At 48.1% G+C, this 27,153-nt stretch overlaps 1 protein-coding gene across 1 annotated transcript in view; it reads right to left on the minus strand.

Moving 5' to 3' along the window:
* Positions 1 to 1,579: 1,579 nt before the first annotated feature.
* gpc4 (glypican 4) overlaps positions 1,580 to 27,153 on the minus strand; it is a 35,291-nt gene continuing 9,717 nt past the window's right edge. Inside the window, exons 2-9 of the mRNA XM_076292462.1 lie at positions 14,702 to 14,860; positions 7,676 to 8,073; positions 6,899 to 7,064; positions 6,179 to 6,309; positions 5,766 to 5,915; positions 5,453 to 5,580; positions 5,183 to 5,355; positions 1,580 to 4,765 (exon numbers count right to left, since the gene is read on the minus strand). Coding sequence (XP_076148577.1) covers positions 4,545 to 4,765; positions 5,183 to 5,355; positions 5,453 to 5,580; positions 5,766 to 5,915; positions 6,179 to 6,309; positions 6,899 to 7,064; positions 7,676 to 8,073; positions 14,702 to 14,860 — 1,526 coding nt within the window. The 3' untranslated portion in view covers positions 1,580 to 4,544. The remainder of the gene's footprint in view (positions 4,766 to 5,182; positions 5,356 to 5,452; positions 5,581 to 5,765; positions 5,916 to 6,178; positions 6,310 to 6,898; positions 7,065 to 7,675; positions 8,074 to 14,701; positions 14,861 to 27,153) is intronic.

Below are 27,153 nucleotides of genomic sequence, written 5' to 3' on the forward strand. Positions count from 1 at the left end.
CTTTTCGGCGCAGTACTACTAACCGGAGCAAGTATAATTCCGCCGCTGCTAAGAAACTAGTCCCTCAAAATGTAATGTGATTGTTGAAATGCAAGGATAGAATAACGTTAGAAATAACACTATCAATACAGACATTTACATCGATAGTCTGGCGTTATAATTTATTTGCCTCGGGTGTACTTTGGAGTGGGTAAGACTGTTTTTAGTGGCAGGCTAGCACATACCGTTGACTTGCGCTAGCCTAGCACCTGCGAACTCTGCAATTAGAAGGACTGAATGAAACGTGTTGAAAACGGTCTCCACTGATAAATATCACACTTGCTTACTTGGAAATGAGGTCCTATGTCCAAAATCCTGAACCACCCCTTTAAGACTCGCTATAGAGAATGAATGGGGGAATTACGGAGCTTATAGTTTAACGATGTCATACTCCCATGCGGGGCAGATGCTATATACTTGGGCGTTGTAATTGATGACCGACTTAACTTCTCTGAGCATATAGCTTCTATTGCAAAATCATGCCGGTTTATGCTTTACAACATTAGGAAGATCAGACCTTATCTGACACAAGATTCCACACAACTTCTTGTTCAGACCATGGTCATCTCTAAGCTGGACTATTGTAATTCACTATTAGCTGGCTTACCCGCTTGTGTAACAAGATCATTACAGCTGATTCAAAATGCTGGAGCACGCCTGGTCTTCAATCAGCCAAAGAGGACACATGTAACTCCTCTCCTAGTTACTCTCCATTGGCTCCCTATAGTAGCCAGAATTAAATTTAAATCTCTCACTTTGGCCTATAGGACACTAACTAGATCTGCTCCTAGTTATTTTAATTCAATAATCAAGCCTTACATGCCCAACCGCCCACTGCGGTCTTCTGGTGAGCGTATGTTGTGTCGACCAGTCATAAAAACTGGGTCTAATTCCAGACTCTTTTCTTCAGTGGTTCCATGTTGGTGGAATGAACTGCCCAGTGCTCTCCGTTCCTGTGGTAGTTTTGGGTCGTTTAAGAGGGGTCTAAAGTCATTCCTATTCAACATATACTTAGTTGTTTAAGCGCTTATGTGTTATGGTTTATATAATGTTGTTTTTATTTTAATTGGGCTGTTAATTAATTTGACATTATTGTTTATTATTGATATTCTCCTTAATGTAGTCTTAGCATGTTATTGTTTTTATATTATTGATTGAATTGACATTATTGTTTTATTATTGCCTTTCCCCTTTTTTTACATTGCTTTTTTTATTAGGCTATTGATTGAATTGATATTATTGTGTACTACAACTATTCTCCTTACTATATTTGACCTAGATTTTAATCTGTTCCCTGTTCATTTTTAAATATTATTATGTTGTTTTGTATTTATATGTCGCTTTGGACAAAGGCGTCTGCTAAATCCATAACCATAACCATAACCATAACCATATACCTTGGACATGTTTTGGGGGGCCACCCGAAATGAGGTGGCGGGCCGTAGTTTGGGGACCACTGCTGTAGGCCTATTTGACTGTAGGCCTATTTGAAAATCATAACAAAACTTTTTACATTGAAAATAAGTACACAGAAACATACTTTAAATATCTGCAGTCTTTATTTCAACAAGACTAGAAAATGTTTAATATACTTTTTCATTTACATTTTAGGTTCTATCTCATCTTGTTCGTTCCAAAACATTTACTCTGAAAAAGTACAAATTTGATGAACTGTTATGACCTCTTTCAGAGACATCTAAAATGGCTGCTCATTATTTACACTTCAACAATTATTTCAGTTGTTTCTAATCCTCACTGGAGATGACTTGTGTGGACCACTGGCAGCAAGTGATCATTATAGTTCCACTAAAATCCAGTACCTCATGGGGTTAAGGTGTACTGTGGACCAGAAATGATATTCCCCAGTCATTTCAAGTGTCCATGTCGCCAGTAATGTAAGGAACCTGGCTCTCACATGTGTAGCCTTTTGATGTCTGTGACGCCCACTTCCCTACATCTTTGACAATGACAGAGGGAATTTGGGTATCTCTACTTTTACAGACTCACAAATATCACAATTAGCAAAGATGCAGTAATTGGAAAAGCCAGAGAAATATGAGGACTGCATTTCAATGCAGGATTCATACATTCCCTCAGTGTTGGCAGCAATGCTAATTTAAAGAAATGCTAAAGCAATGACAGGACAGCGCAAGCTTTTCTACGCCTCACTGAATGCTGGACTTCCTTTAGCCTTCAGTGTCATCGCAGACTTGAAAGACTCAGGGCTGCCATTCTAGAATCCTTGAAAGAAATCAAATGGTACATTGCTTCTCCTTTTTTTTTTTTTTTTAAAGATTACATTGCAGTTAACAGACACCTGTCTAAAACATCTAGTGAAATTGTCCAGTTGCATTAAAATGTAAAATGCCAAAAGGAAAGTGCATCGCACATAGATTAAAATGAAGTTCAGTCAAGGATTTCAGTGGCCAGCCCAGTCCCAACATCACCTCTGCAGAGCTCCCAATCACCATGGCCTACTCCAGGGTCAAAACAGAATGCACTGCTTTATCTTACAGAATCAGATGTTTTATAAAACATACTACCCCAAGCCAATACAAACCCCATCAGGTAATTTATGAAATCATTAGAAATGGCATTCCATCTACAGATATAAATATACTTTTTGAATACTGTATTTAGATACCTATGACGGACATCTTTGAAGGTGTGTTCATAAATGCCTTTCAAGAAACATGCAATTAAATAATTTACTGTACAAAAGCACAGAGTGGAATATTTTCTTGTGACAAATGGGAAACAAGCCGTAATAGAGAAAGTAACACTGGTTATTCTTCTGAACACTAACGATTCCATAAGGGTTGAATATCTGGGTTAAAGTTCAATATCTAAGGACGCCATTTTTAGGTCCACCACTACCATCCAGTGGCTGAGAAACGTACCGATGGCATGTTTTTGGGTACATAAAAAAAGTTCAGACGTAATTTGAAATTAAGGCAACAGCAGGATATGAGGGGTGCACAGAATTGACAAACAAGCTGATTTAAGAACTGAAGGTGAGAGGTAACTTTGCTTGGTGATGCAGACAAATTATTTTTTTTTTTTAAATAAAAATAAAATTGCACTGACCACTCCTATACCAACATTGGCTGTTGCACTGGAACTAGTCATAAAAGCTGCTGTACCTAAAACAATTACTAAAAAAACACAAAAAAACACCTTCCACATGAAACCCTGTGTTCCTCCCACCTCCCATGCTCCAAGGGTCATCACAGTCCTCAATTTAAAACACAACGCACACGTAGCCCTGGCTGCCTTCCGATCAGCTCATGGCCAGCATACAGTAACAACACAACTCTGCCAGGGTCACTTCTCTGCCAACATGGCGACCATCATGAGACACTTCCAGTGTGAAAGGTCAGCTGATTGTGCCATTGTGCCAGAGTGTGCTGGCAGTGTTGTGGACTGGTTGCAATCAGCTTTGCTTTCTGTGGGCGGGGCGGGGCAGGAGGGGAGGTGCTGGTCGGGGGCCGTACTGAGATCAACTGAGGCAGAGGGATACGGTGCAGCTCAAGCACACACACTCAGATGATCGGGGGGAGAATTAAAAGCACAAAACCTGCCCATGCTTCTTGGAGCCACCCCCCTCCTTCTGAACCAGCCCAGCTTGGAGACCAGCTACTTCTTCACCCTTGGCCCTTTTCTGCACCACACGCTTCTTTAGTCTGGTCTCTTCCTATTCTGTCATACAAGGATGTGGTCAAACCTTGGCCAATTACATGTTCTGATTAACCCCACAACATGGATTGTAGATAACCCAAGTACTGAAATATTTACACACACACACACAGACACACACACACACACAGACACACACAGACACACACACAGACACACACACTTACACCTGGTTATAAAAGCTATGTCTGATTACAGAATACTTGCTACACTGCTGCTTAATTGATCTATATATGTAGTACAAGGGTAGGTTAATTATCAGAGACAAAGATTTTGCATGTATTTACAAACACATCCATCCACAAACAGACACACACACACACACACACACACACACACACACACACACACACACACACACACACACACACACATACCACTAACACACAACCCCTCCAAACACCCATATAATTACTCAAACACCAATAAAAAAGCATTAAAATGTGAGCAGAGGGCCCAAACACTGCTGGTGAAGTGGGGTACGAGTTAAAAACCATGTTCAAGATGGCGGGGGAACAAAAAATGTAACAGACCGAGCTGATGGAAGGTGATATTCTGTAGAAACTCCCACAGATGTGCGTGAATGTCCTTGTCTTGATTTTTTTTTTAAAAAAAAGAAAGAAAACAAAACTGTTTATTTTAAAAGTGAACGTATTATAGTATTAGAGTCTTCCCCAGATCAACAGGCAGATCGAGGTCTGGAAGGCAAGTCTTTCCAAGTCCTCAGACAGTTTTTTTTCCCTGCTCTCTCCATCCCTCTCTCTTTCTCTCGCTCACTCTCTCCCTTTCCCCCCGCGGTGCCGGGGCGTCTATCTCCAGTGCGTCTCTAGCAGGACCAGCAGGAGGCCGAGTAGAGCCAGCAGCAGGTTGGCCCGCGCCGCCGGGGCCGCGGCCTTCGTGCCCTCTGTTTCTTGGTGCACGAATCGCACGTTGGGCTTGGCCGGGGCCGTGGTGGAGAAGTACATGTCACCTTCACAGGGCGGGGACTCACAGACGCCGCTGCCACTCTCCTCACCGCTGCCATCCTCCTCTGTGGGGAGAAAGAGATGCCAAATGAACTCACTCTGTACGCTAATAACATTGATTACAATGCAGTGTAGTTGTTAAGGAACTGGCATGCAGTAGCCTGAAAAGTTGTGGGTTCAATTCCCAGCTTCCACCGTTGTGCCCTTGAGCAAGGTACTCCACCCCAACTTGCTCGGGGACAATGTAATTCCTTGTAACATAGTTGACATATGTAAGTCACTTTGGACAACAGTGTCTGCTAAATGTAAATAAATAAATGAAAGTTATGAATTCTTATAAAGAAATGGGTGGAGTTGATAAACATAAAAAGCAGAATGAAGTATTGATCTGAAAATGCACACAACATAAGTAGTTAATTAATATGCTCCAACTCTCATCCCATGGAGGCCCTGTCGTATGGTTTTGTGAAGGACCCGCTCACCATTGTCAGATGAGATGTCATTTCCATTGTAAGCTGCCTTCAGCCAGGTGGTCATCTCCTTCAGGACAACAATCTGCCGGCGGATCACCACGTCAGGCTTGGTGATGTCCACTTCCACGTCGGGGTTGGCCACCTGATTGGCCAGGCCACTGTTCATGACGACAGACTCGTATCTACAAACGACAGAAATACCAAGATCAGTCATGTAGCCAATGGCACGTGTAATTCATGTTACACTGGCACTTTGTGTGGGTAGGAGAGCCATAGTACCTGCTCTTGGCTGTGCCGTTCCAACATTCCTCATCACCAATGGCAACCCTCTCCCCTTCGCAAACAGTGTCTGGAAGTGTGGACCAGAACTTCTTGGCATGCTTCAGCTTCTTCTTCACATCCATTACCTGGGCAACAGGAGAGCAGAGAACACTTACACCCAGCTCAGTATGACAAGTTTGGAGTCAGACCTCATGTCAGTCTAGGCAAACACAGATCATTGTTGGCTCTTGTTGACAGCCAGTGCTCTATCTGTGTGTGTGTGTGTGTGTGTGTGTGTGTGTGTGTGTGTGTGGCCTGGTCATCCACTCACCAGTCTATCCAGGCTGGTGCCAGCTGCAGTCGTGGGCCGGGCATCAGGGCTGTAGGGGCGGAAGCGGCCGGTGAAGCCGGTCTCCTTGATGGAGCGACTGGTGCGACTGAAGGACTTACTGAGTTTCGGCTGCCCACAGCCCTGGAACACCTGCACATACAGAGAAGGAGACGCAACTTAAAACGGCCGTCTCTGATGCACACTTTTGGTGTCAGGAAAGAGCTGATGTTTAATCTCTACAGAAATTCTCTTTGTATGTGTGTCTCTGCCGTTCCCGTCCGTCTTTCCCAACATACAGCCTACTAAAGAATGGTATCTGCAATTGATTTCAGAATTAAGCTTTATCCCAAACTATGGATTGAATGGAGTCCAAACAAACCTAGCCTTGTGTACATGGTTTTGCTGATACCCACCTTCTGAGAGACCTGCATGCTGTTCTCCTGCATGTTCATGATGGCATCAGAGATCTTGACATCGATGGGGTCCATCACTGACTCAAAGTTGAAGGGTCCCTCAAGCCGGTCAGCCAGACTCAACATGGCGTCTGCATACCAGACACACAGAAGATTCACAATTACACAGGAGCATGACATACAAAATGCCTACCTGCTACAGTAGGTTTCACACAGGAATCCAATGTAGCAGATTCATGATCAGAGACTATTCTGTTAAACTGTGTGACCATTACTCCATCTGACCACTAGAGGGCAGAACATACCAACATACTGCATATCACACAGAGAAGGCACTGAGGCAGTGTGAAATCATGGACAATTTTGAAACTGGGCCCCCTGGCAGGAAAACACACAACTGCCTACCTTCCAGAGAAGGAGTTTTTTGGATGTGTGTGCAAAAGTGATTGCTTGAGTTCAGGAACAAAGAAGAGTGTGTGTGTGCGTGTGTGTGTGTGTGTGTGTGTGTGTGTGTGTGTGTGTGTGTAATACGTAGTTCCTCACAGTGGGGAGCAACACATCAAAGCACTCATAAACCATCGTACAAATCTGATGCCCATATTAGCGCATGGTGAAAACACATTGCCTCTTCCTCCCAGTCCTGTGCACAGCTCACACGGTGCTGGGAACATCAAAGGCTTGGAGTCATGACAGAGTCGCGGCCGCGAGAGCCACTCTTACCCAGGAAGTTGTTCCACTCGAAGTCCAGGTCAGCCTGGTTGGCCAGGCAACCGCGCATCACATTCAGGCAGTAGTTGGGGCAGGGCTTGAGGGCCACCTGGCCCGAGCAGTAGGGACAGTACATCATCTTCATGGCCGCGCGGACACAGCTGGGGGAGGCACTTACCTGGGAGAGGAGAGAGGAAGAGAGGGAGAGAGGAAGAGAGGGGGAGAGAGGGGGGAGGGAGAGAAAAGAAGTAGAAGAGACAAATTTATAAAAAAACATGTCAGCTGAACAGGAAGGGTCAAACAAAAAGCAATGGTGCGTTAATTACTGACTACAAGGAGATCCGTGAGTAACTTCACATGACCGTTAGAGGTCCTCCAGAGTATTCAGTCACCTACATACCAACAGCTTGTGTTTGGGTCTCAAACACCTCCACCTCCCCCTCTCCTTCCGCCTGTACCCTGAGAGTCCCCCCACCCCTCTCACCTCCAGGGCTGCTGCTCACCTGGTCTGCCTTGACCTGTGACTCCTGACTGGGGCTGGCCAGCTGTTCTCTTCCCATGGGACCTGCCTCCACAGCCTGGGATCTCCGCACTCCCCCCCCCCCCCCCCTCACCCACCCAGACTCACACTCCACCCACACTCCCCCTGCTGCACAACACCACCTCCTCCTGTGAACACCACCCCAATTCCCTAAATCAGCTCCTCACAATCAGATGCATGCAACTTCACTTCCCAGCAGCCTCCCCTCCAACACACACTTCCTCCTCCTCCTCCTCCCGCTCACTCACCGAGGACACTTTGTTGACCACCTCGCCCATGAGCGCCAGGCCGCGGGTGAAGGTGCGCGCGGCGATGAAAGCGCGCGTGAGCTGCAGACGCAGCTTGCGCGGCACGTCGCCGAACGGTCGCAGCTGCTCCGTGTGCCGGCTCACGCACTCCATGTAGGCGTCGCTGAACTCGTACTGGACGTTGACCAGCCGGAACATGCGCTCCAGCAGGTCCTCCCAGAATTCGCCCAGCATGGAGTCCAGGTTGACGACGGCGCTGCCCTGCTGGTAGTAGCGCCGCAGATCCTGGAAGAAGCTCTTGAAGAGCTCGGCATTCTTCATGTACATCTGGCCATAGGTGCGCACAAACATGCTGTGCAGCGAGCCCTCGGCATTGTCCAGCAACTCACGGAAGAACTCTGAGAGAGAGAGAGAGAGAGAAAGAGAGAGAGAGAGAGAGAGAGAGAGAGAGAGAGAGAGAGAGAGAGAGAGAGATAGAGATAGAGGGAGGAAGAGAAGAAGGGTTTAACACTCCTGCATTAAAACATTATCTAACCTTTTCACACAAAAACTCACATTAAACAGTAATATTATATCAATAAAAGGAGGGAAAAGAGGAAGAGATGACAGCGACAGGAAAGAAAAGACAAGAAAAGTTACCAAAAGATGGTAGAAGAGCAAAGAGGAAAATCAGAAAATCAGGAACAGCAGATGAGTAGATGAACAGGGAAGAGAGAGAGAGAGGCCAAGAAAGAGAGCATGAATCAGAGAATCAGTTTTAATCCATTGTCACTGCAGGACTACTCTGGTATGGTGGAAGGTACATTTTCCAGATCCTGTCCCAGGTTATAGATTAGAGTGGATTAGATTAGATAATACATGGTTTGGTGGTGTGTGTGTGTGTGTGTGTTTCTAATTACATCTTTGGGGATACTTTTAGACAGAGGATTCTCGCAAAGCAAAAGTAGGCCAGTATAGGGTGTGGGGTGTGGAGGCAGACAGGGCTGTATGTCTCAAACTCACGACTCCAGAAAACAGATAAGACTCTAAACAAGACACAGCTTGATATATCACACACACACACACGCACACACACATGGGGATGGCAGTCATCGGTTCAACATGTAAGCATTAAAACCATGTGACATTCTTCTGTAAGGACTGAAAAAAGTCGGTATTCTTGGCGGTAGCTATATGGCTGTGTCAATGCAATGGCACTCGGGAGAGGCAGATTTAATGCTCCTCGCGGTCCCTATCCCCAGCACTCTGCAGCCGGGTGGAAAAAACCCAGCAGCGCTGCCAACAAGCCCGGCTCCCAAAAACAGACAAGCTCGGGGGTTATTACCCAAACAGATTAATGTATATTCCATTTGACCTGCCCCTGGTGTCCAAACATTTTTCAGCCTCGTTGTTCCATTAAGCAGGGGATCTTTTTTTCTGATGGGAGAGGGGGAAAGAAGGGGGAAAGAAGTTGAGGATGAACAGAAGAATGACAGAGAGGGGCAAGTGTGTGTGTGTGTGTATTGGGGGGGGGGGGAGTGAGGGGGATAGATGAGAGGCTGCTGGTCGTTTTCAAACCGCAACCGTCTCCTCGCACATCTAGCCAGTTGAGACTGACCACTTTCAATGGCATTTTTCTGTTGTCACATTCCATTCCTCTTTTCTCTCTCTCTCCCTCTGCCCCTCACTGGCATGTTCAATAGGATTACTGAATAATGCAGAACCCCCCCCCCCCCCTCCCAAGCCTTCTCCTCACTCCTGCTTTCACTTCATCAGTTCCTTCAGCTCGCTCTCTTCAGTGTGGAGCACGAACAATGACCTGCTTCATTCTCAGGAATGTCAGCCCCCCACAAACCCCACCACCACCCCCCCCCCCACTCAAATAATCCTGCCCCTTCTCCCATGAACCCCCCCCACCTCACCTCACCACCACCCCCACTTTCTTAATCTGAACAAAATGAGAATTCCACAGAAATGCTTTAGGTACCTTGTGCTCTTTTTGCTCTGGCTAACACACACACACACACACACACACACACACACACACACACACACACACACACACACACTCTCTCTCACTCGTCTTTCAGTCTTTTCTCTTTGTATCAACTTTCTCTCACACTAGCTTGTTCGCTCTCCTCCACAAAAAAGCGTCTGTTCTGTGGACCACTGGCCTGGGTGTCTTTCCCCCTGGCTTTGAAATGTAAAGTTCCCATGCTCTTACAGATGCCGGTCACCCAGCTCAAATTTGTCCTTCGGTCACCAGCACTCCACAGAGCTGCACAAAACATGCACACACACACACACGCGCACGCACGCACGCACGCACGCACGCACGCACGCACGCACGCACGCACGCACGCACGCACACACGCACGCACACACACAGTCATAAATGGCCAAGCACACATGTGAAGACAGAAGTACACACACACAAACCCACACACACACACACCATGTTGTCACTTCCACTTCATGTGGACATGTTCAAAAGAGTGTGTGTGTGTGTGTGTGCTGAGGGGATGACAGGGGGAAAAGGGGAGCGTGACACTGGGCGGGTTAACTTGAGGGGTTTTTAACTCCCAAATCCCCGCTGTGTCACCAAGGATACCGGAAACACTGCAGCCCTTCCATTTGCACCCTCCGCCCCTCCCCTTCCCCCCCACCCTTACAAAGAGCGCAGAGAGGGCACCCAGCTCCATTGACAGGGATTAAAACAAAAGACCCCCCCCACCACCACACACACACACACACACACACACACACACACCCGCAGCCCCCCAGCCCTCCCCCTGCTCCTGAGGAATGCCAGAGCCGCCGCAAGTTTAAAGTCAGAGAGCAGAAAAGAGGGAGAGAGGGAGGACAGGAAGAAAGGAGGGAGCAGCTCTCCACCTGTCCCCCACTCACTTCATCATCATAGGACACCGTCTACAGTCCTGCCATAAGGGACGAGCATCAGAGTGTGTGTGTGTGTGGGAGGGGGGGGGGGGTGTCAAGTTAGCTCACTGGCTGTCATTTAAGTGAGAAGCTAACAAACTGCTGTTAAGCAAAACCAAAAGGTCCTCAGTTGTTAGGCTGAGCTTGATGTATTCGCCCTGCTTGACTGAGTCGGACACAATTATCCCTGGATCAAGCGTACGGCCGGGCGCATTTCTGAGCAAAGCACTGCTCAGAGGATGAGGAGAGGAGCCCTTCATGTCTGGCAAATTGGAGCCTCCCGGGAGCTGCGCTGGTTCAGTCAGGGCCAAGCGTCTGAGGACAGCGAGCTGGGGAAAGGCATCTTTGCTTCTTCATTAAAATCTTGTTTTCATGATGCGCTGCGCTGGACGCTAGGCCAAAGGACTTTCACATTAAATGAGCTCTTCCTGCCTGGCTCATGCTCCCCAGAATGTGTGCGAAAGGTTAAAGCCCACAGCACTTGTTTAAAGCTGCACTAAGTTTAAACGTTATACTAAGTTTAGAGTCCCAGCTGGGTGGAAGTAAGAATATATGTATATATGTATATTTGTATGTGAGTGGTTGTTTGTGTTTGACTGCTTGAGAGAAAAGTAGAGTAGAGTTCATGCTAAGGGAAGCCCCTGGCCCCTCCTCTTCATGTCCTCACTCTACTTCCACATCATTTGAAAGGCATTTGTCTGTGGGCCTTTCAGCGCAGAGCTGCTGTGCTGCTGAGCGCCACGCTCAAGCATTTGGCCCGTCTCCACTCACCGCTGGGTCATAGCGACCCCTCCTCTCCTCTCCTCTCCCCACCTTTCCTATCCATCCCTCTGCTTTTTCACTCCTGTCACTCAATCCCTCTTTCCCCTCGGCCGCCTCACCCCCTCATATCCTCTCCCACTGCTGCAGCTCTCCGGCGGACATCTTTGCTTTTCAGCTGTCTTGCTTTTACGAGACCCCGTACCCCTCTGTGTGGTTTGGGTCAGCTCGCGGCTCTTGCGATTGGGACAGCGGTCCGGGGTGACAGTTGGGTGGCCACTGTGGACGGACTTGGGAGGGGGGGGGGGGGGGTTGTCTGAACGGATGTGGGCAGGGAACAAACAGCAGCCACCAGGGAGGAAAAGGAGGGAAGGCAGAAGGAAAAAAAGAACTTATCTGGGCCAGCACTTAATCGCCCGTGACTCCAACCTCCAGGCCCTAAGCGATGAGTGTGCTCTGCTGCACAACACATCCTGTTGTGTGTGTGTGTGTGTGTGTGTGTGTGGGAGAGAGAGATCAGCGTTAGCATCTACTAGATCCTACACTTTACGTTACTGTAAATACATTGGACTGCTTTCCTGTCTGGGCCCTTCACAGGAAATGGTTGTGTCTGTGGACGGCTCAAAATAAACAGTAGCCTCTTGAGACAGCCATCTCGACTGGCCACAGATGAAACTGTTCTTTGCCTGGACATCAGGGCTCAATCCCGTACAGATGTAATGCATTTTCCCTCTTTGGAGCGGAGCGCAGAAACACATTGTTCACATATTTATGTGCATGACAATGTAGGGCGACATTTTCGAGGCTTCAGAAGGGTGGCTCAAAGCGCTGTTAAGTACTTCCACACGGGGCCTCCGAGCTCTGGCTGATACACGCCAGAAACCTTCCTGCTGCTCCGCCAGCACGCTCTCTACCACACACACACACACACACACACACACACACACACACACACACACACACACACACAACACACACACACACACACACCACACACACACACACACACACACACACACACACACACACACACACACACACACACACACACACACACACACACACACACACACACACACACACACACACACACACCACTTCAGAGCTTATTCCCACGGTAACCCTTCAAAAAGACATGCAAACCTGAAACAGCAAGCAAAATGAAAGGCAGAACAGAGTGATGGCAGAGAGAAAAGGATGAGAGAGAAAGGGACAAAAGACTGAGGGAGGGAGGGAGGAGAAAGGGAGGAGGGGGAGTGCGTGGGGGAGAGGAGAGGAGCAGGGCGGTTGGGATCTGGCTGCCACTACATTCCGACATGTCACATTCCTGCTCACATCTGGCTGTAATACATGCGCTCTCCGTTACCATCTCTCTCGTTCTCCATTCTCTCCTTCTCTCTCTCCGTTACCATCTCTCTCTTTTTCCATTCTCTCCTTCTCTCTCTCCGTTACCATCTCTCTCTTTCTCCATTCTCTCCTTCTCTCTCTCTGTTAACATCTCTCTTTTTCCATTCTCTCCTTCTCTCTCTCTGTTACCATCTCTCTCTCCATTCCCTCTTTCGCTCTCGCACTCAAGCAAATATTCTGTTCAACTCTGTTCTTTCCCAAAGCCTGTCGCCCACATCAGCTTTTTTTCTGGTAGTTTTTCTTCAAACGTTTGCAGTCTCCTTGTTAACCTTCACCAAACACCCCCCCCCTCGCTCCCCTGTATAAAAGGGGGGAAAACCCCAAATACTCTTACCAGCCTTCCAGCCTATTCAACACACACACACACACACACAGCTATGTATACACTCACTCTATACATGTCATCACAGTTTATAATTCAAGGGGCCGTTTACATCCTAAAGCCTCCCTAAGTTTAGGCCTCAGTGGAGCTGCGGGAGAGAGCTGGCCAGACTGCAGCCACCTCCACCTCCACCCGCCTCCCCTCAGTCTGGTTCTGACCGCCTCCCATCCCCAGCCCAGCCCAGCCCCGGCCAGCAGCCGTGAGTGACGAGGTGCTAGCAGGGTTGGCGTGGGCGGCAGAGCCCAGAAGAGTCTCCATTTATCTCCGCTCAATATCAGTCCACCCCTGTCCACTGGAAGCACAAGAGGGATTGCTACCATTTCCCCGCCTTATCCATCTGTGGGATGCTACTTATTTCTCCCTGGCCACCGGGGGCAGTGTTGCACAGTCCTGATGGCGGTTCTATATCTTGTGTACATGTGCATGTGTGTGTCAGGGGGAGAGAGGGTGGGATGGGGGTTGGGGTTCCCTGGGTGAGTCAGCGCTGTTGTCGCATGTTTCCCATGCCCCCCCCCCCACCCATATCCCCCCCCCACCCCCGCTCCACTGGCGGCCCAGAGTGGGGACACCCGATCCCTAGCGCTCGCAGCCCTGGCAGATATTTACAGCCGCTCACAGGCCAGGGAGGAAGCCTGGCTCTGGGTGCGTGTGTGGTCTGTCTGCCAGCTTGCCTGTGTGTGTGTGTGTGTGTGTGTGTGTGTGAGTGTGAGTGTGAGTGTGAGTGTGAGTGTGAGTGTGAGTGTGAGTGTGAGTGTGAGTGTGAGAGAGAGAGAGAGAGAGGGTGTGTGCACAAGAGGGAGTGTGTGACCCAGAGAAAGAGAGAGAGAGAAAGAGGGAGAGAGAGGGAGAGGGGGACATAGAGAGACAGGTGGAGACGGAGTGGTGGATCGACTGGGAGTCTCAGGCAGAGGTGTCCGTCAAAGATGAGAGGGGGAGGGAGCAAGGCAGAGCCACAGAGCATACACATAACACACCCTAAAGGAATGGATTCAAATGGGCACACCGAAGCATTGTGTGTTTGACTGTGTGTGTGTGTGTGTACATGCATAACTGGCCTTGATACGGTGTCTGCATACATATCTAATTTCTGCCATCCAATGAGGACAGATATGGATCAGCAGAAGCATATGCACACAACAGATGTCCCACAGAGCAGGGGGCACTGAGGGTGTGTGTGTGTGTGTGTGTGTGTGTGTGTGTGTGTGTGTTAACCGAGACCCACCCCTTATGTTCTTAAGCTGTGAGGGTGTGAGTCAGAATGTGTAAATATGCGGCAATCTGGCAAATCATAACACTCTGAATGTGCAGGAAAATGGGCTGGAACAGAAGTGAATATAATAGTGCTATGTGTGTATGTTTCTACAGCTTGCAAGCATTTCTCATTGGTAAAAAGGCACGTCACGTGATCGAGAATAAATCAGTTGCACTCAGAGACACTCCTGGCCTTATTTGTTGTGTTTATCTGATAAGGATGTGCGTGGGTGAAAGAATGCAGGCGTGACTGAGAGTGGCAGATGAGCGGGCGAGGGGGCGAGGGGGCGAGGGCGAGGGCGGGTACTCACGGTCGAAGTGGCGGTGTCTCTGGGTGAAGGTGCTCTGCATGTTGGAGCTGAGGCGGCTCACGGGCTCCTTGAGGTCGGAGCGGCTCTGCTGGCTCAGCTTCTCCTCCATCTCCAGCGTGCAGCAGGAGAAGCCCTGAGGACACACCTTCAGATGGGCACCTGCGGGGGAGGAAGGACACGCTCAGTCTCCGCTCAGCCACCAGACACCGGGCGCACAACGAGACAGGAAAAACGCCGCGATAACATCGACACGCGGATTACACCAGTTCTTTGGAATGTGCGCTCATTGTGGAATGTGGCATTTTGAACTTTTCAAACACAGATCCGTGTATTTTATAGCTGCTTGGTGACCACAAAGGAACTCAGTGAGACTAAACTGAAGCATAATAGTTATCCTACGTGAGCCAACATACTCGCCATAGCCTTCTAATCATCTTAGTTCATGCTCCACTTTGCCTCCACTGTGTTTATACCCCTGGTCCTAGCATGACGGTATGCAAGTGTTAGGAGGAGCCAGTGCAGCGAGCAGCCGGACAGCACTTCCCCTCAACCCATCGTGTCGACGAGCAGGTCTGGAGACCAGGCCATTATGCTCACGGAGGGAATGTGGGGCCGAAACGGCTCGCGCTGACAAAGAGAGTGGTCAGAACGAAGTGAGCGCGTTAATGTCGACGACGACTTGTGGTGGTGGCTGGGCAAATGGGGGGGGGGGGGGGGGGGGGGGGCTGCAGAGGCGGGAATGTGTAGTCGCAGCTGCAATAATGTTTTGTTTTTCTTTCTGTTTAATATGAGTTGCTGGAATCTGCCTAGAACACAGGGCTCCTTTCACTGGGCCTGGGACTGCCGCTTGGGCTTTTTAGCTGCTGCTGCTCTGCACTGGCCTAGACACACACAGGCGGCCAGACAAGGGCACTCTCACACAGCAGCGCTCACACAGCTCTCACACACACTCTCTCACTCATCACAACACACTCCCCAACCACACTGCACACACTCACGGAAACACTCTTGCAAATCCAACGATCAATTAATCACGTTAGTGTTTTTGGTTGCATGAGTCCACTCGTTATTCACGCAGAATTATTCAGACAGCACTTAATAGGCCTATTACACAAATTCAAGCATGATGTCTCGTTTCATATCTCATCAAAAGCAGTAAAAATATTTAAAAAATGAGTGTCATTATGACGGTGTTAAGTGGGCGGAGCAAACTGTTAGGGAAGAGCTAAGCACAGCCTATAAAATCTCCAGTTATACACAGACAAATTATATGTTATGGCTAGTGTACTGTTGGATTTTTTTTACAAAAAAAAACACACAGTATTACATGACTCTCCATACAATGTTCTTCTTTTCTCAACGAAGACCTTAATATACAAGCTATATATAACATGATGGTGGGTGGATTGCACTGTGCTCTTTAACAAAAGCATCCATATCCTCTTTTCAATGCCCCATCCAAATCTGTGCACCTAAAGAGGCGTTTAGTAGCTTAATGTCTACACTTCTGTCGGCACCCTGAGTGATGCGCCCTCTCCCCTGCCTCTTGCTCTGCGTTGGGCAGTCAGCCCACTCCCTGAGCTCCCCAGACAGCCAGGAGAGAGAGGCTGGGCCTTTCACCACCCGGCTGTGTGATGGCTCCAGCCTCCAGACCCCAACAGGCCGGCCAAGCCAATCAGGCGTCCTTCCAGGGCGCCTCTGCAAGCCAGGGCCGACAGGACGCACGTCAGGTGGCGGCTGCTCGTGTGACGCTTCCAGAGAGCGCAGGGCGAGCCAGACTTGTTCCATCTGTGGCGCCGGACCAGAGTGTGTGTGTGCGCGCCACGTGCTCCAAAGGCGCAAACGGTCATGTAAACCGAGCTGCTGTTGAGAGCCGACAAATAATCACCGGCCAACCACCAGCGCTGGCCACTGCTGTAGGACCCTCGCCGGCCACAAGCGCAAAGACAACAAGATGTCATGTCGGAAGTGTGCATGTGTGTGTTGGAGGAAGCAGTGTTAGACATGTGGGTTTACTATTCTCTGTTCACTGTGTGTGTGTGTGTGTGTGTGTGTGTACCAGATATGCATTTAACTCCTGTCAACACTTCACAGCTACTATTTGTAAACATCTCTCCTACAGAACAAGTTAGGTATTCTAAAAATGTCCACTTCAGGTCAGAACGCATGTAAGAGCACTGAAATAACTAAGTAACTGACCAACCCACAGTTGTTCCTCACATCATTTTTCTAAACATCCCATCTGATGACTAGAGCCCTACCTTGTGCCTCACTGGCTGTCAGCCCATCCAAAACAGGCGCCAGAACATGACCCCCAAAACACACATGCACACTCTCCAACACACACACACTCTCAAAACACACACCCACACACATACACACACAAACACATAAACCTGGTGAAAGCCTTCCTACAGCACCCTCATATCCATGAGTTCAACACACGGCTCTTTGTATGAGGGCCAGTGGAGAGGGACGCAAGGACGGGGGGGGGGGGGGGGTCTTGTGGGATGACTGGAAAACGGGACGCGGGGGTAAGTAAAGCACACATGGGCCAATAAAAGCCCAGTTAGGAGCCGGGGGCCGCCACAGCCCCGAGCGCTGGCCACTACCCACCGCCAACCCACGCCAACCCCCGACTGCTGCTCAGGGCGCAGGCAAACAAGCGGCCGCTCCTGCCTCCCCTTAGCCAGCGCAACCAACTGCCCACAGTCAACAGGCTTCTCCAGCAGTGGCGGGCAAGGGTGGCGATGAAGGCCCCGATCAACACTTTTTTTTCCCCAACCGTCACATCTGACAATGCCTGAGCAAAAAGAGCCGTCCTAATTGTGTCCATGTGTCGTGCTCACCAGCCATAATATCAAGAGCCTGCTGAAAAGTCCAAGAGAGAAATTCAGAAAAACAAGTCACTCAGAGCGCTCTGAACAAACATGCTACTGTGTTTAATAGGGCCGAGCTGCACGAAAAACAGAGTTCATTTCTCAGGGCTGACGGCGGGCGGGTGAGGAAGAACAGAGCGCTGTTTGCTTCCATTGATTGCGCACGGGGCCAAACATCGCCTGCTGATCCACTTGGCCAGGCCTCGCCAATGAAATGAGAGGAATCTGCAAAGGGTTTTTTTTCCCCCAGCACATGATTAACTAAATAAGATCATAGTTCAGAGAGCTCCGGTCCAAGTCCTCAGTGACCTCAGGAAAGATATGCACACAAATAAGGCATCACTTTTAATTACTGCATGTCTTCCTGAAGCTTTTGAAGTAGTCTACAGCCCATTTTTTGCACAAGGACCCTCATTAAACAAAGTACTTTTGGCACAGACACGTCTGACAACGCAGGGTTTTTTATGACTATTGAACACATAAGCCAAGTCTCCTCCGCTTCCCTATTAGCTGTAAACAGGTATCATTCAAAAGCCCTGGTCTGGACACCAGGGTCAAGGGTCGGTAAATTGGGCTTTCGGCCAGCTCAACACACATGATCAATTTCCTTTCCACTCCTCCCCATTCCACAGGCAGGGCTTCTAAAACACCCTTTTCCATAAAGACTCTCAACAAGTTGTGAGTTGATTTAACATGAACGTTCTCGTGGCTCGGCCCACGCAGGGCCCCTCTTCCTTCTGTGGCCACTGTGTGGCTTAGCGAGCTCACGGCAGATGCGCTTCGTAAAGTCACTTCCCCTCAGTGTTCCCATATTACTCGAGCCCTGTTTGCTGGAAAAGGAAAAGGGAGGAGAGGGAGGCAGAAAATGCCTTGTGGACAAAACCCAGATTAGCCCACATCCCATCCCCACCCCCAGTGCCACCCACCCAAACCCACGGCCAGACAGCCCTCAGCACGCCACCCCTACAGGACGACCCTGCAGGCTTAACCAGCAAGGGCAAAGGTTAACAGCCACTCCTCTGAGAAAGGCCACGTCCTCTGACCCTGGTCCAGCACTGGCCGGTGGATGCACCACCCACCAGAACACACACACACACACATACACACACACACAGAGCTCTGTGCACTCTGGGGCAGAGGTTGTAAATTCCCGTTGGGATTATTTCAGGCCATCTTGCTGTTTGGTGGCCATAAATCGGTCAGTCCGCTACATCAACAAGCCCCTCCCCCCCCCCGCCAAAGAGAGAGACAACCAGGCAGCCGTGGCATCCTGCTCTGCGGACGCATTCAGAGGCGCCTATATGACAACAGCAGTATGGTGATGGACAACTCAAACTTTAAGAGCGGCCATTCAGTCGCTGTGATGACATGAACACTGGCGAATGTAATTTAGCCGGAGATAATGAAACTCTCATTCTCTCTGTCAACACAGTGTTTGTAGCGCCACCGGAGTCTCTGCTGTTCTTGTAAACCCCATGGGCAGTCAACTTGGAAAACATCCTCATGGACAGCATTTTCTGCTTCAAATGTGTTGCGCTTTAACATCTGACCCAAAACCCAGAGTTGGGGGGGGGGGGGGGAGGTCTTTCTTGGAAGGCCATCAGAGCGCACACACTCCAAAACCCAACACTTTGGAATTCTTGTTAAGTAAAATGGCATGCAAGCTGAGGGCATAGTCTGTGGGCCGATGCGACATTTGTTGCCTATTGTGAGTGAAAACAACCTTTGCACACTGCCCTGCACAGAGGCAAGGGCAGAGCCACACACCCTACAGTTGCTTTCTCACCCCCTCAAGGCACTTCCTCCCTATGACTGCAGGGGGATGGGGCCTGCCATTTGTCAGAGTAGAGCAGTCAGACTTTTCCGTTTCTTTCGGCCATTCATACAGTCCAGACCCCAGGACTGGATCAAAACAAGCTGTAGGACAGCAGCACTTGGCATCAGCTGTTCAAGACTGGAGACAGTGATTACCATAGCTAGAGATGAACTGGACGTCTTCCAGGGTGTCACTGAAAAGGCGGTGTTAATTACTCGCGCTCAATGCACAAAGACCTGCTACGAGCAAAACTTGACAGCAACAACAAGGAATCCATATTGGAGCCCCAAGGTGATAGTTTCTTAATGTTCAAAGTGGAGAAATTACACGGGATGAAACGAAAAACCAATTCAGGAGGGAACATTGAAAGGCAGTAACTGACTATACATGTGATTTCTAAAATCACAGCACTTATGTTTTACAGTCGTCTGCTCAATGTTGGGTTTCATGTTGAGGCACGAGGTTGTTTTTTCCCCTCCTCACCATGCCGCCCTGCCTGCTCGTATGCGCTCACTGAGCCTTCCCTGTTCTTTTCTCCTGCGTTCTGTGTGGCCCCAAGGCCATCGGAGAAAAGGCTGACCATTCGGTCCACCCTTCTCTCCCCTCTCTCCGTCTGTGTGGCCCAAGGACATCCAGACGGAAAAATAACTGCAGGTTATCATTTGCTGCCTCAGGAAGACAGAGGTGAACCCTTGCAACCATACCACCATGACGACAAATGAACTTCTTGACTCTTCTGCACAAAAACAACAAACAACAAAATCCCCTGTCCAGCTCTCTAATAGTAAGCAAGAAAAAGTATTAGTGCTGACTTACACTATTAAAGTCAAGGCTACAATAGTGACAAGTCTCTGGCTTGATGCTTCTGGGCTGTTTGGGGGCACATAGAGAGACTTCAATGGACCTTCTTGGAAGAACATTTCTCCATTGTATTAATAAAACCGTGTTGGAACAAGAAGGTACAACGTGCACACACTTAAGCTGTGTGGTTCAACCGCAAAAGAGAAAATGCTCAATAAGGATGTCTGTAACCGGAAACCATTATTAGAGGCCAGCCGCTCATATGGAGCTCATCAGTCCAGGGTATTACTTTCCCTTTCCTCCCCACTCCAGCTCAGCCCCTCAGATACTGGCATGACAAGTTTACAGCACTTTGGCCAACACAATAATGTTTTTCAGGTTCTAGCACTCAAACCAAGCGGCTAAATGAGAATGTCAGGGGTGCCTGGCTTCAGCCCCTACTAGCAAGAAAAAAGGGGAAAAAAATCAAAAATGGTGGGCTTGAGGAAGTAGGTCATGTCATATGGAGAAAGGAGCGAAGCCAAGCGAGAGGTGGAGACATCATAATAACAGACTTTCTCTATATGAGTCACACGGATCAGCCCCTTCTCAGGCCATCTTCAGCAACCATGACAAGTGATGTATTAACTCCCTCCCAAAACTATTCTCTGACAGAAAAGTCGCTGCTTGCTTCCTCTGTTTGTTATGACGACGGCAAGATGTCAGCCACTCGCAGACGTGGGATATCCGGGGTGTAACAAGTGATGATACACGGCTGCAACTTGCAAGGACACCCTGAGTGTGGAGAACAAAAAGAAAGCGCAAAGAGCCAATAACCCCCTTGAGAAGACTTAATGCGTGTCGACCTACTATAGTGTTCTTCCACTCCCCACCCCTTTCCATTCCTAATATAACTCCCTACAGTGGAAGACTTAGAGCCCCTACTAGTGCCGTGAGCACATGTTCGTAGGTCATTCTCAGAAAAACCTTTCCACCGGCCTTGTTTGTTCCACTGGGGCTTTCCTCTGGCAAAGAAGGCTGTACAGTACCAGAGGCTAGGGGCGAGGCTCATTAGGACCTCTTCCAAGGAATAATCACACATTATTAGCCATATCCGAGTGCAGCCAGCAAGCGATTGGACAGACATCCCATGTCACCCCCATGGGGCAGGTGTCGTGTTAACAAGGAAGCGAGTTAACGAGCAGGATATCCCGCGCAAAAACAGCCAGCATGACCCTCACACTCCATGGGAAGTTGCTCTTTCAGCGCGGACGGACCTGGCTCGCTCACAGCACACCCGCCAATCACCCTCGTCCATTCAGTCGTACCATGGCAACCTGTCTCTACTCACTTGGAAGGTTGACTGGTCACATGCTACATTGAGAACATTGATGACCAACCTTAATATAACTCATGGTCAGTCCAGCTTAGTCTGTAGGGAGGGGCAACCTGGAAAGTTAAAGGTGAAAGCAACCTCTCCAACCTCTCCTTTTCAGTTTCTCCATGTAGCTACTATCTGCACAGAGAAAGAGATGTCTTGACTCATGCGCTCATGCTCAAAGCACTCATTCATTTGCTTGTACAAGACATTACATGTGTGTGGTGGCATGTAGGCAGCACAGTTATGATTCATGCCTGTGAAGACCAAAGGCCAGAACTCATGAGCACAACTCATGAACTAGTGAGCACTTCATGTCTAGTCCTGTTCAGAGTAAAGCAGAACACTAATGGACCAGTTTGGACAAAAAGAAAAGCTTAAATTCATTACCACGTCGGTTCCAACCTTATTTAATCCATATAAAAGAGCACTTAACATTCTCTGTTCAATGGTTCAGAGCACTTAACATTCTCCGTGCAATAGGAATTTAACTTAAGGAGAATTCAATTTGGAGGGAGATATTTTACAGTCAGGCAGCCAGCCACAAGACCTTGGAAAGCATTTGTGCAAAATGATGTTTCCTTAAATAAATCTGGGATCAAAATCTTTCCCAAACACAGCTGTCAAAACACCAAACTGCCAAGGTTTGCTTTTCAGATGGCACGCAGTTGATAAAAAAAAGACAAGAGTGCAGAGTCTCAGTAGACTTTATTAGAAACAATGTCAGCTTCCATTTTGTGCACACTTCAATTCTGTTGAAGGTGTTTGCAAGCAGAGCTGACTCAAACCTACAGCCAGCTCCCGAGATGTCTCGAGTTAACCAGCAGCATGGACATGTCCATTTCCTTGTCTGGCGGAACATGTCTCTATGGTTGAATTAAGTCTTAAACCCAACTGATTGGAAGGTATGGACTGGTAAAAAAATCAAAAATAAATTAACCTTGGTCAAAGCGTCAAACACATGTGAATTCACTCATAGTCAGGCACACAAACACATAGGCCTCGCCCCATGCAACCAGAATCCACCTCTGATTACGAACCCAGTCAGGGCCTCTGGCCAATTAAAACTCTCCACTGGCGAACATTCCAAAATGCTGTCATCCATGAACATTTACCCAGAGTGCCCTGGGGAGATTCCACAACATGGCTGTGGCCTCTCGCTCTCTGTCTGTCTCGCTCTCCCTCCCAGGTCCTCAGCCCACCGTCTCCGGCTTTGTTTCTGCACACAAAAGCTCCCTGCCTACCCAACTTCCCAGGTCAGCTCTTTGTGAATGCCTCAAGCAAGTCCACCACTCTTGCGCTCATTTAGCGTGCGGGACCGACGCGGTCGGACACTAGACCCCTAGAAACGTTCCCCTGCTCTCCGCCTGCGTGAGCCATTCCTTTCAAAAGACCACAGACGCCCGGAGCTCTGGGCAATGGCTGATTGTATACCAGCTAATGAAGTAGATGTCAAGGTGGGTGTAACATTATGCTGTAAAAGCACATTCACAAAGAGCTATCAGAGCACAGCCACGGGTCCTTCTGGGTAGAACTGGACAGACTGGCTCAAGTGAACAGAGCAAGGTTCAGGTGGAAGCAATTATACCCCCATCACCCACTTTTCTAACAGTTAGCTGCCTCCTCTCCCATGAAGCAGGACACACATTTCTATAAGCGCTTTCAGATATAACCTCCGGAGTACATGCGGAGGTTTGTCAAACGGAGGTCCTACCCTTCGGATGATTCAGATATGATGCTAACCTGCGGACCTAATACTGACCTTATACTGACGTATGTGTGAACGACATACACGCACATTACAGAATCTCCGTGTGGTGTTCGAGTGAGGGGTGGGGGCTTGTAGATGCAGATATGACGCACAATATATGCGGCCGCTGCCTGTCACAGGTGCTTTTTGTTTACAAAGTGTAGCCTATGCATTATGTAGGCTAAAGAAGAGAAATCTATTGTGCGTAGGCTAATACTTGAAGTAGGCTAGTCACGTACACTTGAAATTGGCCTACAGTATTTGTATGTGTGCTTCGAATAAACACATTTATCTTTTTTCAACATTATGTACCAGAATCTGGTTTGCGTTGGAGAGAGAGCATGCACAAACTTTATGGTAGGCTACCAGCCAATTCAGTAGGGTAACTCAAGACTTCAAGGCCATACAACGTTTTTAAGCAACAAACAAAATACTAACATAACAGTGAAGTTGTTCGTTTTTTCATGGTTTATTTTTTTCAAAAAGCATCCTCTCCCCATGCAGGCGCGCGGGAACATATTTTTGACCTGGGGTGCTGAATAACAAAATAATGGATGTCCGACGATTTCTCCCCTAGCATGATATGATTTGAATTTAGACAGTTACGCCATTTCAGCGCGGTGTATGAGTAGGCCTAAGAGCGAGAAGTTTTATAATGCCCTGGGCAGCCATATTCCACTGCAACTATGCGCAGCACTTGCCACTCCGACTCATCAATACAAACTGCGCGCACACAGACCCATAGAAGCGCACTTGACTTTACATCATTAAACTATTTCAGTATATTGCTTTTCTGATTGTCAAAACCACACCAGAGATGTTTGGCTTGAAAATATTGCTAATTAGGCTGCAATGACCTACAATGGCAAACGATTTCTGAGTAGCCTAACTTATGGCGTCTCCACTCCACAGCAAAAGTGTCCTAACCACGTTACAGCTGTTTCTATCTGAGCGACTCCAATAGTGAAAGGATTTCAGTGTCATATTTCGGTGGCACTAGCTAAGCTGTCGTGGAACTCGAGATGACATGTCTACTGATAGGCAACAGGTCTCACCAACACGAAATTCTAATTGCAAAAGATGCATCCTACCTCATCGGTTGTTATTCAAAATTGGGCGTTGTCAATTCGTGTTTGTGGTAATAATGACAGCAACAATAAAACCATCTGTATCTTACGATCTTCATCATTCTTGACAGATCACCAGCCTCCTCTGGATGGTCATATGCATAGTTAGCCTCCTATACCTTTAGTTTGCATTTACATTTTAAACACGAATCTACTGTCTTTACTGCCGGGAGAGAAAAAAATCCTGTATTCTTTTCTGTAGCCTAATTCTTTTTGGGTTTTCTTCGTTTTCAATTTATCTAGGCATATATGCTCAACAAATATCAGCGAGCTCAGCCAGTCATGGGAAGGCTATATCAATGAACAGAAAACCATGTTGGCTAACAATTTATTAAATACTCCTGTTATTGTCGTCAACGACGTCGCTGTAGGCTACTGCCTTTTCAGCGCCTTCTGCTGAATCGTCTTTTGAATTCGTTTGGCCTTGCCATGCAGTCTGTAGGCTACAACGTGCCATTCCCTTCATGTGTTCTATCAAAATGTTGTATGCCCTCATGGACAGTAGCTCCGTGATGTCTGCATCTTTCCAGGTCGGAGATTTTCTGGACAGCACTATGCCACTCCATCATAACACTGGCATTTAAGTCAGATTTAACCACATGGACGCACGAAAGAAACGTCACCAACACGCCCTCTCACTAGGTGTGAATTTTGACCGCATGTTCTACGCCTCGTTCAGACATAGCACATTTACATAAAGTCCGGAGGAAATACTAGGTCGGGGGTAGTATAAACACCGGGTGAATTCGGACTTCCATATGACCGGTTATGTCGTTCAGATATACGGCCCCACCGTTTAACATCGGCAGAACCTCCGGTCTTACACGTATGTCTGAAAGCGCTTTCTATAACACAGAGAGAGTGAGAGAGAGAGAGAGGAGGGGGCTTGAGGTTGTAATTGCAATGAGTCAGTAGGTAAGCAGAGAAATGACAGTTTGGAATGTGCCGTTTATTTACCCGTGTGGAAACAGAAGGGCAAAGAGGGAGCAAGAAAGAGGAGAGGAAGAGGAGGAGAGGAAGAGGAGAGGAAGAGGAGGAAGACAACAAAGAGAAGGGCCGCACGAAGGAGGCAAGAGACGTTGACGAAACCTGTTGGCAACTCTGAATGTAATGGGCATGTTTGAGAATTCCCCGGGACATTTCCCAAAGGAGCTCCGACACCCTCGCACAGAGACGCACACCAACTGGCTGCAAGCGCAGGCCACTGGAGGGAGCAGAGGGAGCAGAGCGGAGCCGACGTGAGAAACTTGAGGGATGACTGAGCAATGACAATACATACATCACCTAAAATAATCAGCCAGGAGCCCCGGGCAGCCCTGACCAAAGCTCAGAGGACTCAGTTAGCCAGGCTGCCAGAGCAGTCCCTGCTGAACAGCAACACAAAGATATTCACTCTGCACTCACTTCGACAAACATTCCACCAATCCAGTTTAAGCAAATCTAACACACTACTACATGTTACAAAGGCTGAACTACATCTAGAGCTACCTCTCATTACATTCCATGCTTGGTGAGGACAATGCAGTAAGTCAGTGTAAGAGAATATCAAGGTGTAATCTAGAATTAATTCAAATGACATCTATCAGAATTGGTCCTTGTCTATATTTGTGAGATCTTGAACGCCTGGCTTACCTGCATCCTGTAGTTAAAGACCATGGCCGGAACTCAACCCCTCTAACTCCCCAACATCTTTCAAAAGACATTTGAACACACACCATGCCTTGATTAACCATCAGGCAACAAAGGGTTCACTGGGCTGACCTCCCCTCCTTTCAGTGGGCAAATGAGAAATGCTCATGTCACCTTTTATTCTTGCACACAGACTTCCTAATCTCTTTCCACTGGGTTAGCACTCATTAACTCCCTGCATCCTGCGCCGCTCCACAGTCCTCGCTGGATGTGCCTCCATGTTTTCTGGAATGTGTGTGTATATGTGTGTGTGTGTGTGTGTGTGTGTGTGTGTGTGTTTGGGGGGGGTGGGGGTGGGGGCTGTGTACTTGCATGCTCCTGTCTTGTGTATGGGCACATAAGACTTTCTGGCAAATTTGCAGAGACAGCCTAGTCTCCCCAGACACAATAACAGAACACACCCGAGTAAAGTATGATTACAACGAAAGAAGAGACAGACTCAGACATCAGCCACTTAACTCAAAACCTCGACTCTTTCTACCAAATAATGACCCTCAGCACAGATATGAACATATCTCAAAGGTGAAACCCACTCAGCCTCTACAGCCTTGGTTCTCTGAAGCCACAGAGAGGGAATTCCAGATTACTGCTGAAGTTGAACATATTTAAATGTCATGATTACTGTGCAGAAGCAGAGCACACGGATTAAGCAAAACACACAAAACACTAATTATAGACAACAAGAAAATAACCAGGTTTCTTCTTAAACAATTAAAAGAACTTCAAGTTTAGAAATGGCCTCAATGAATTTGCCCATTCTTGTCTAGTCTTGTCCCTGAGAACTTTGGCTTCATTCTTGTCTTTCTTTGCCACTCTGCTCACCAGGCAATAAACCGCTTTTCATCTACAACTGAACGCACTTAACCTCTATCAAGTGAAAGCTTTTAAAAGTGTTTAACACACAAGACCCCCATTTTGATCTTTGTCAGTAAAAGCCGTCCCTTGTAAGGCCAGGCACTTGCTGAGAGCCTTTACAACTGTGGCATCTTCTAGAGGCTAAAGCTGACCAGATGTGAGAATGACGGACAGGCTC

Source organism: Alosa pseudoharengus, unplaced genomic scaffold (genome assembly GCF_046254945.1).
Source record: "Alosa pseudoharengus isolate Yale_2024_CS ecotype anadromous, Long Island Sound unplaced genomic scaffold, YU_APseudo_1.1 YU_APseudo_1.1_scf_19, whole genome shotgun sequence".
Taxonomy (NCBI): Eukaryota; Metazoa; Chordata; class Actinopteri; order Clupeiformes; family Clupeidae; genus Alosa; species Alosa pseudoharengus.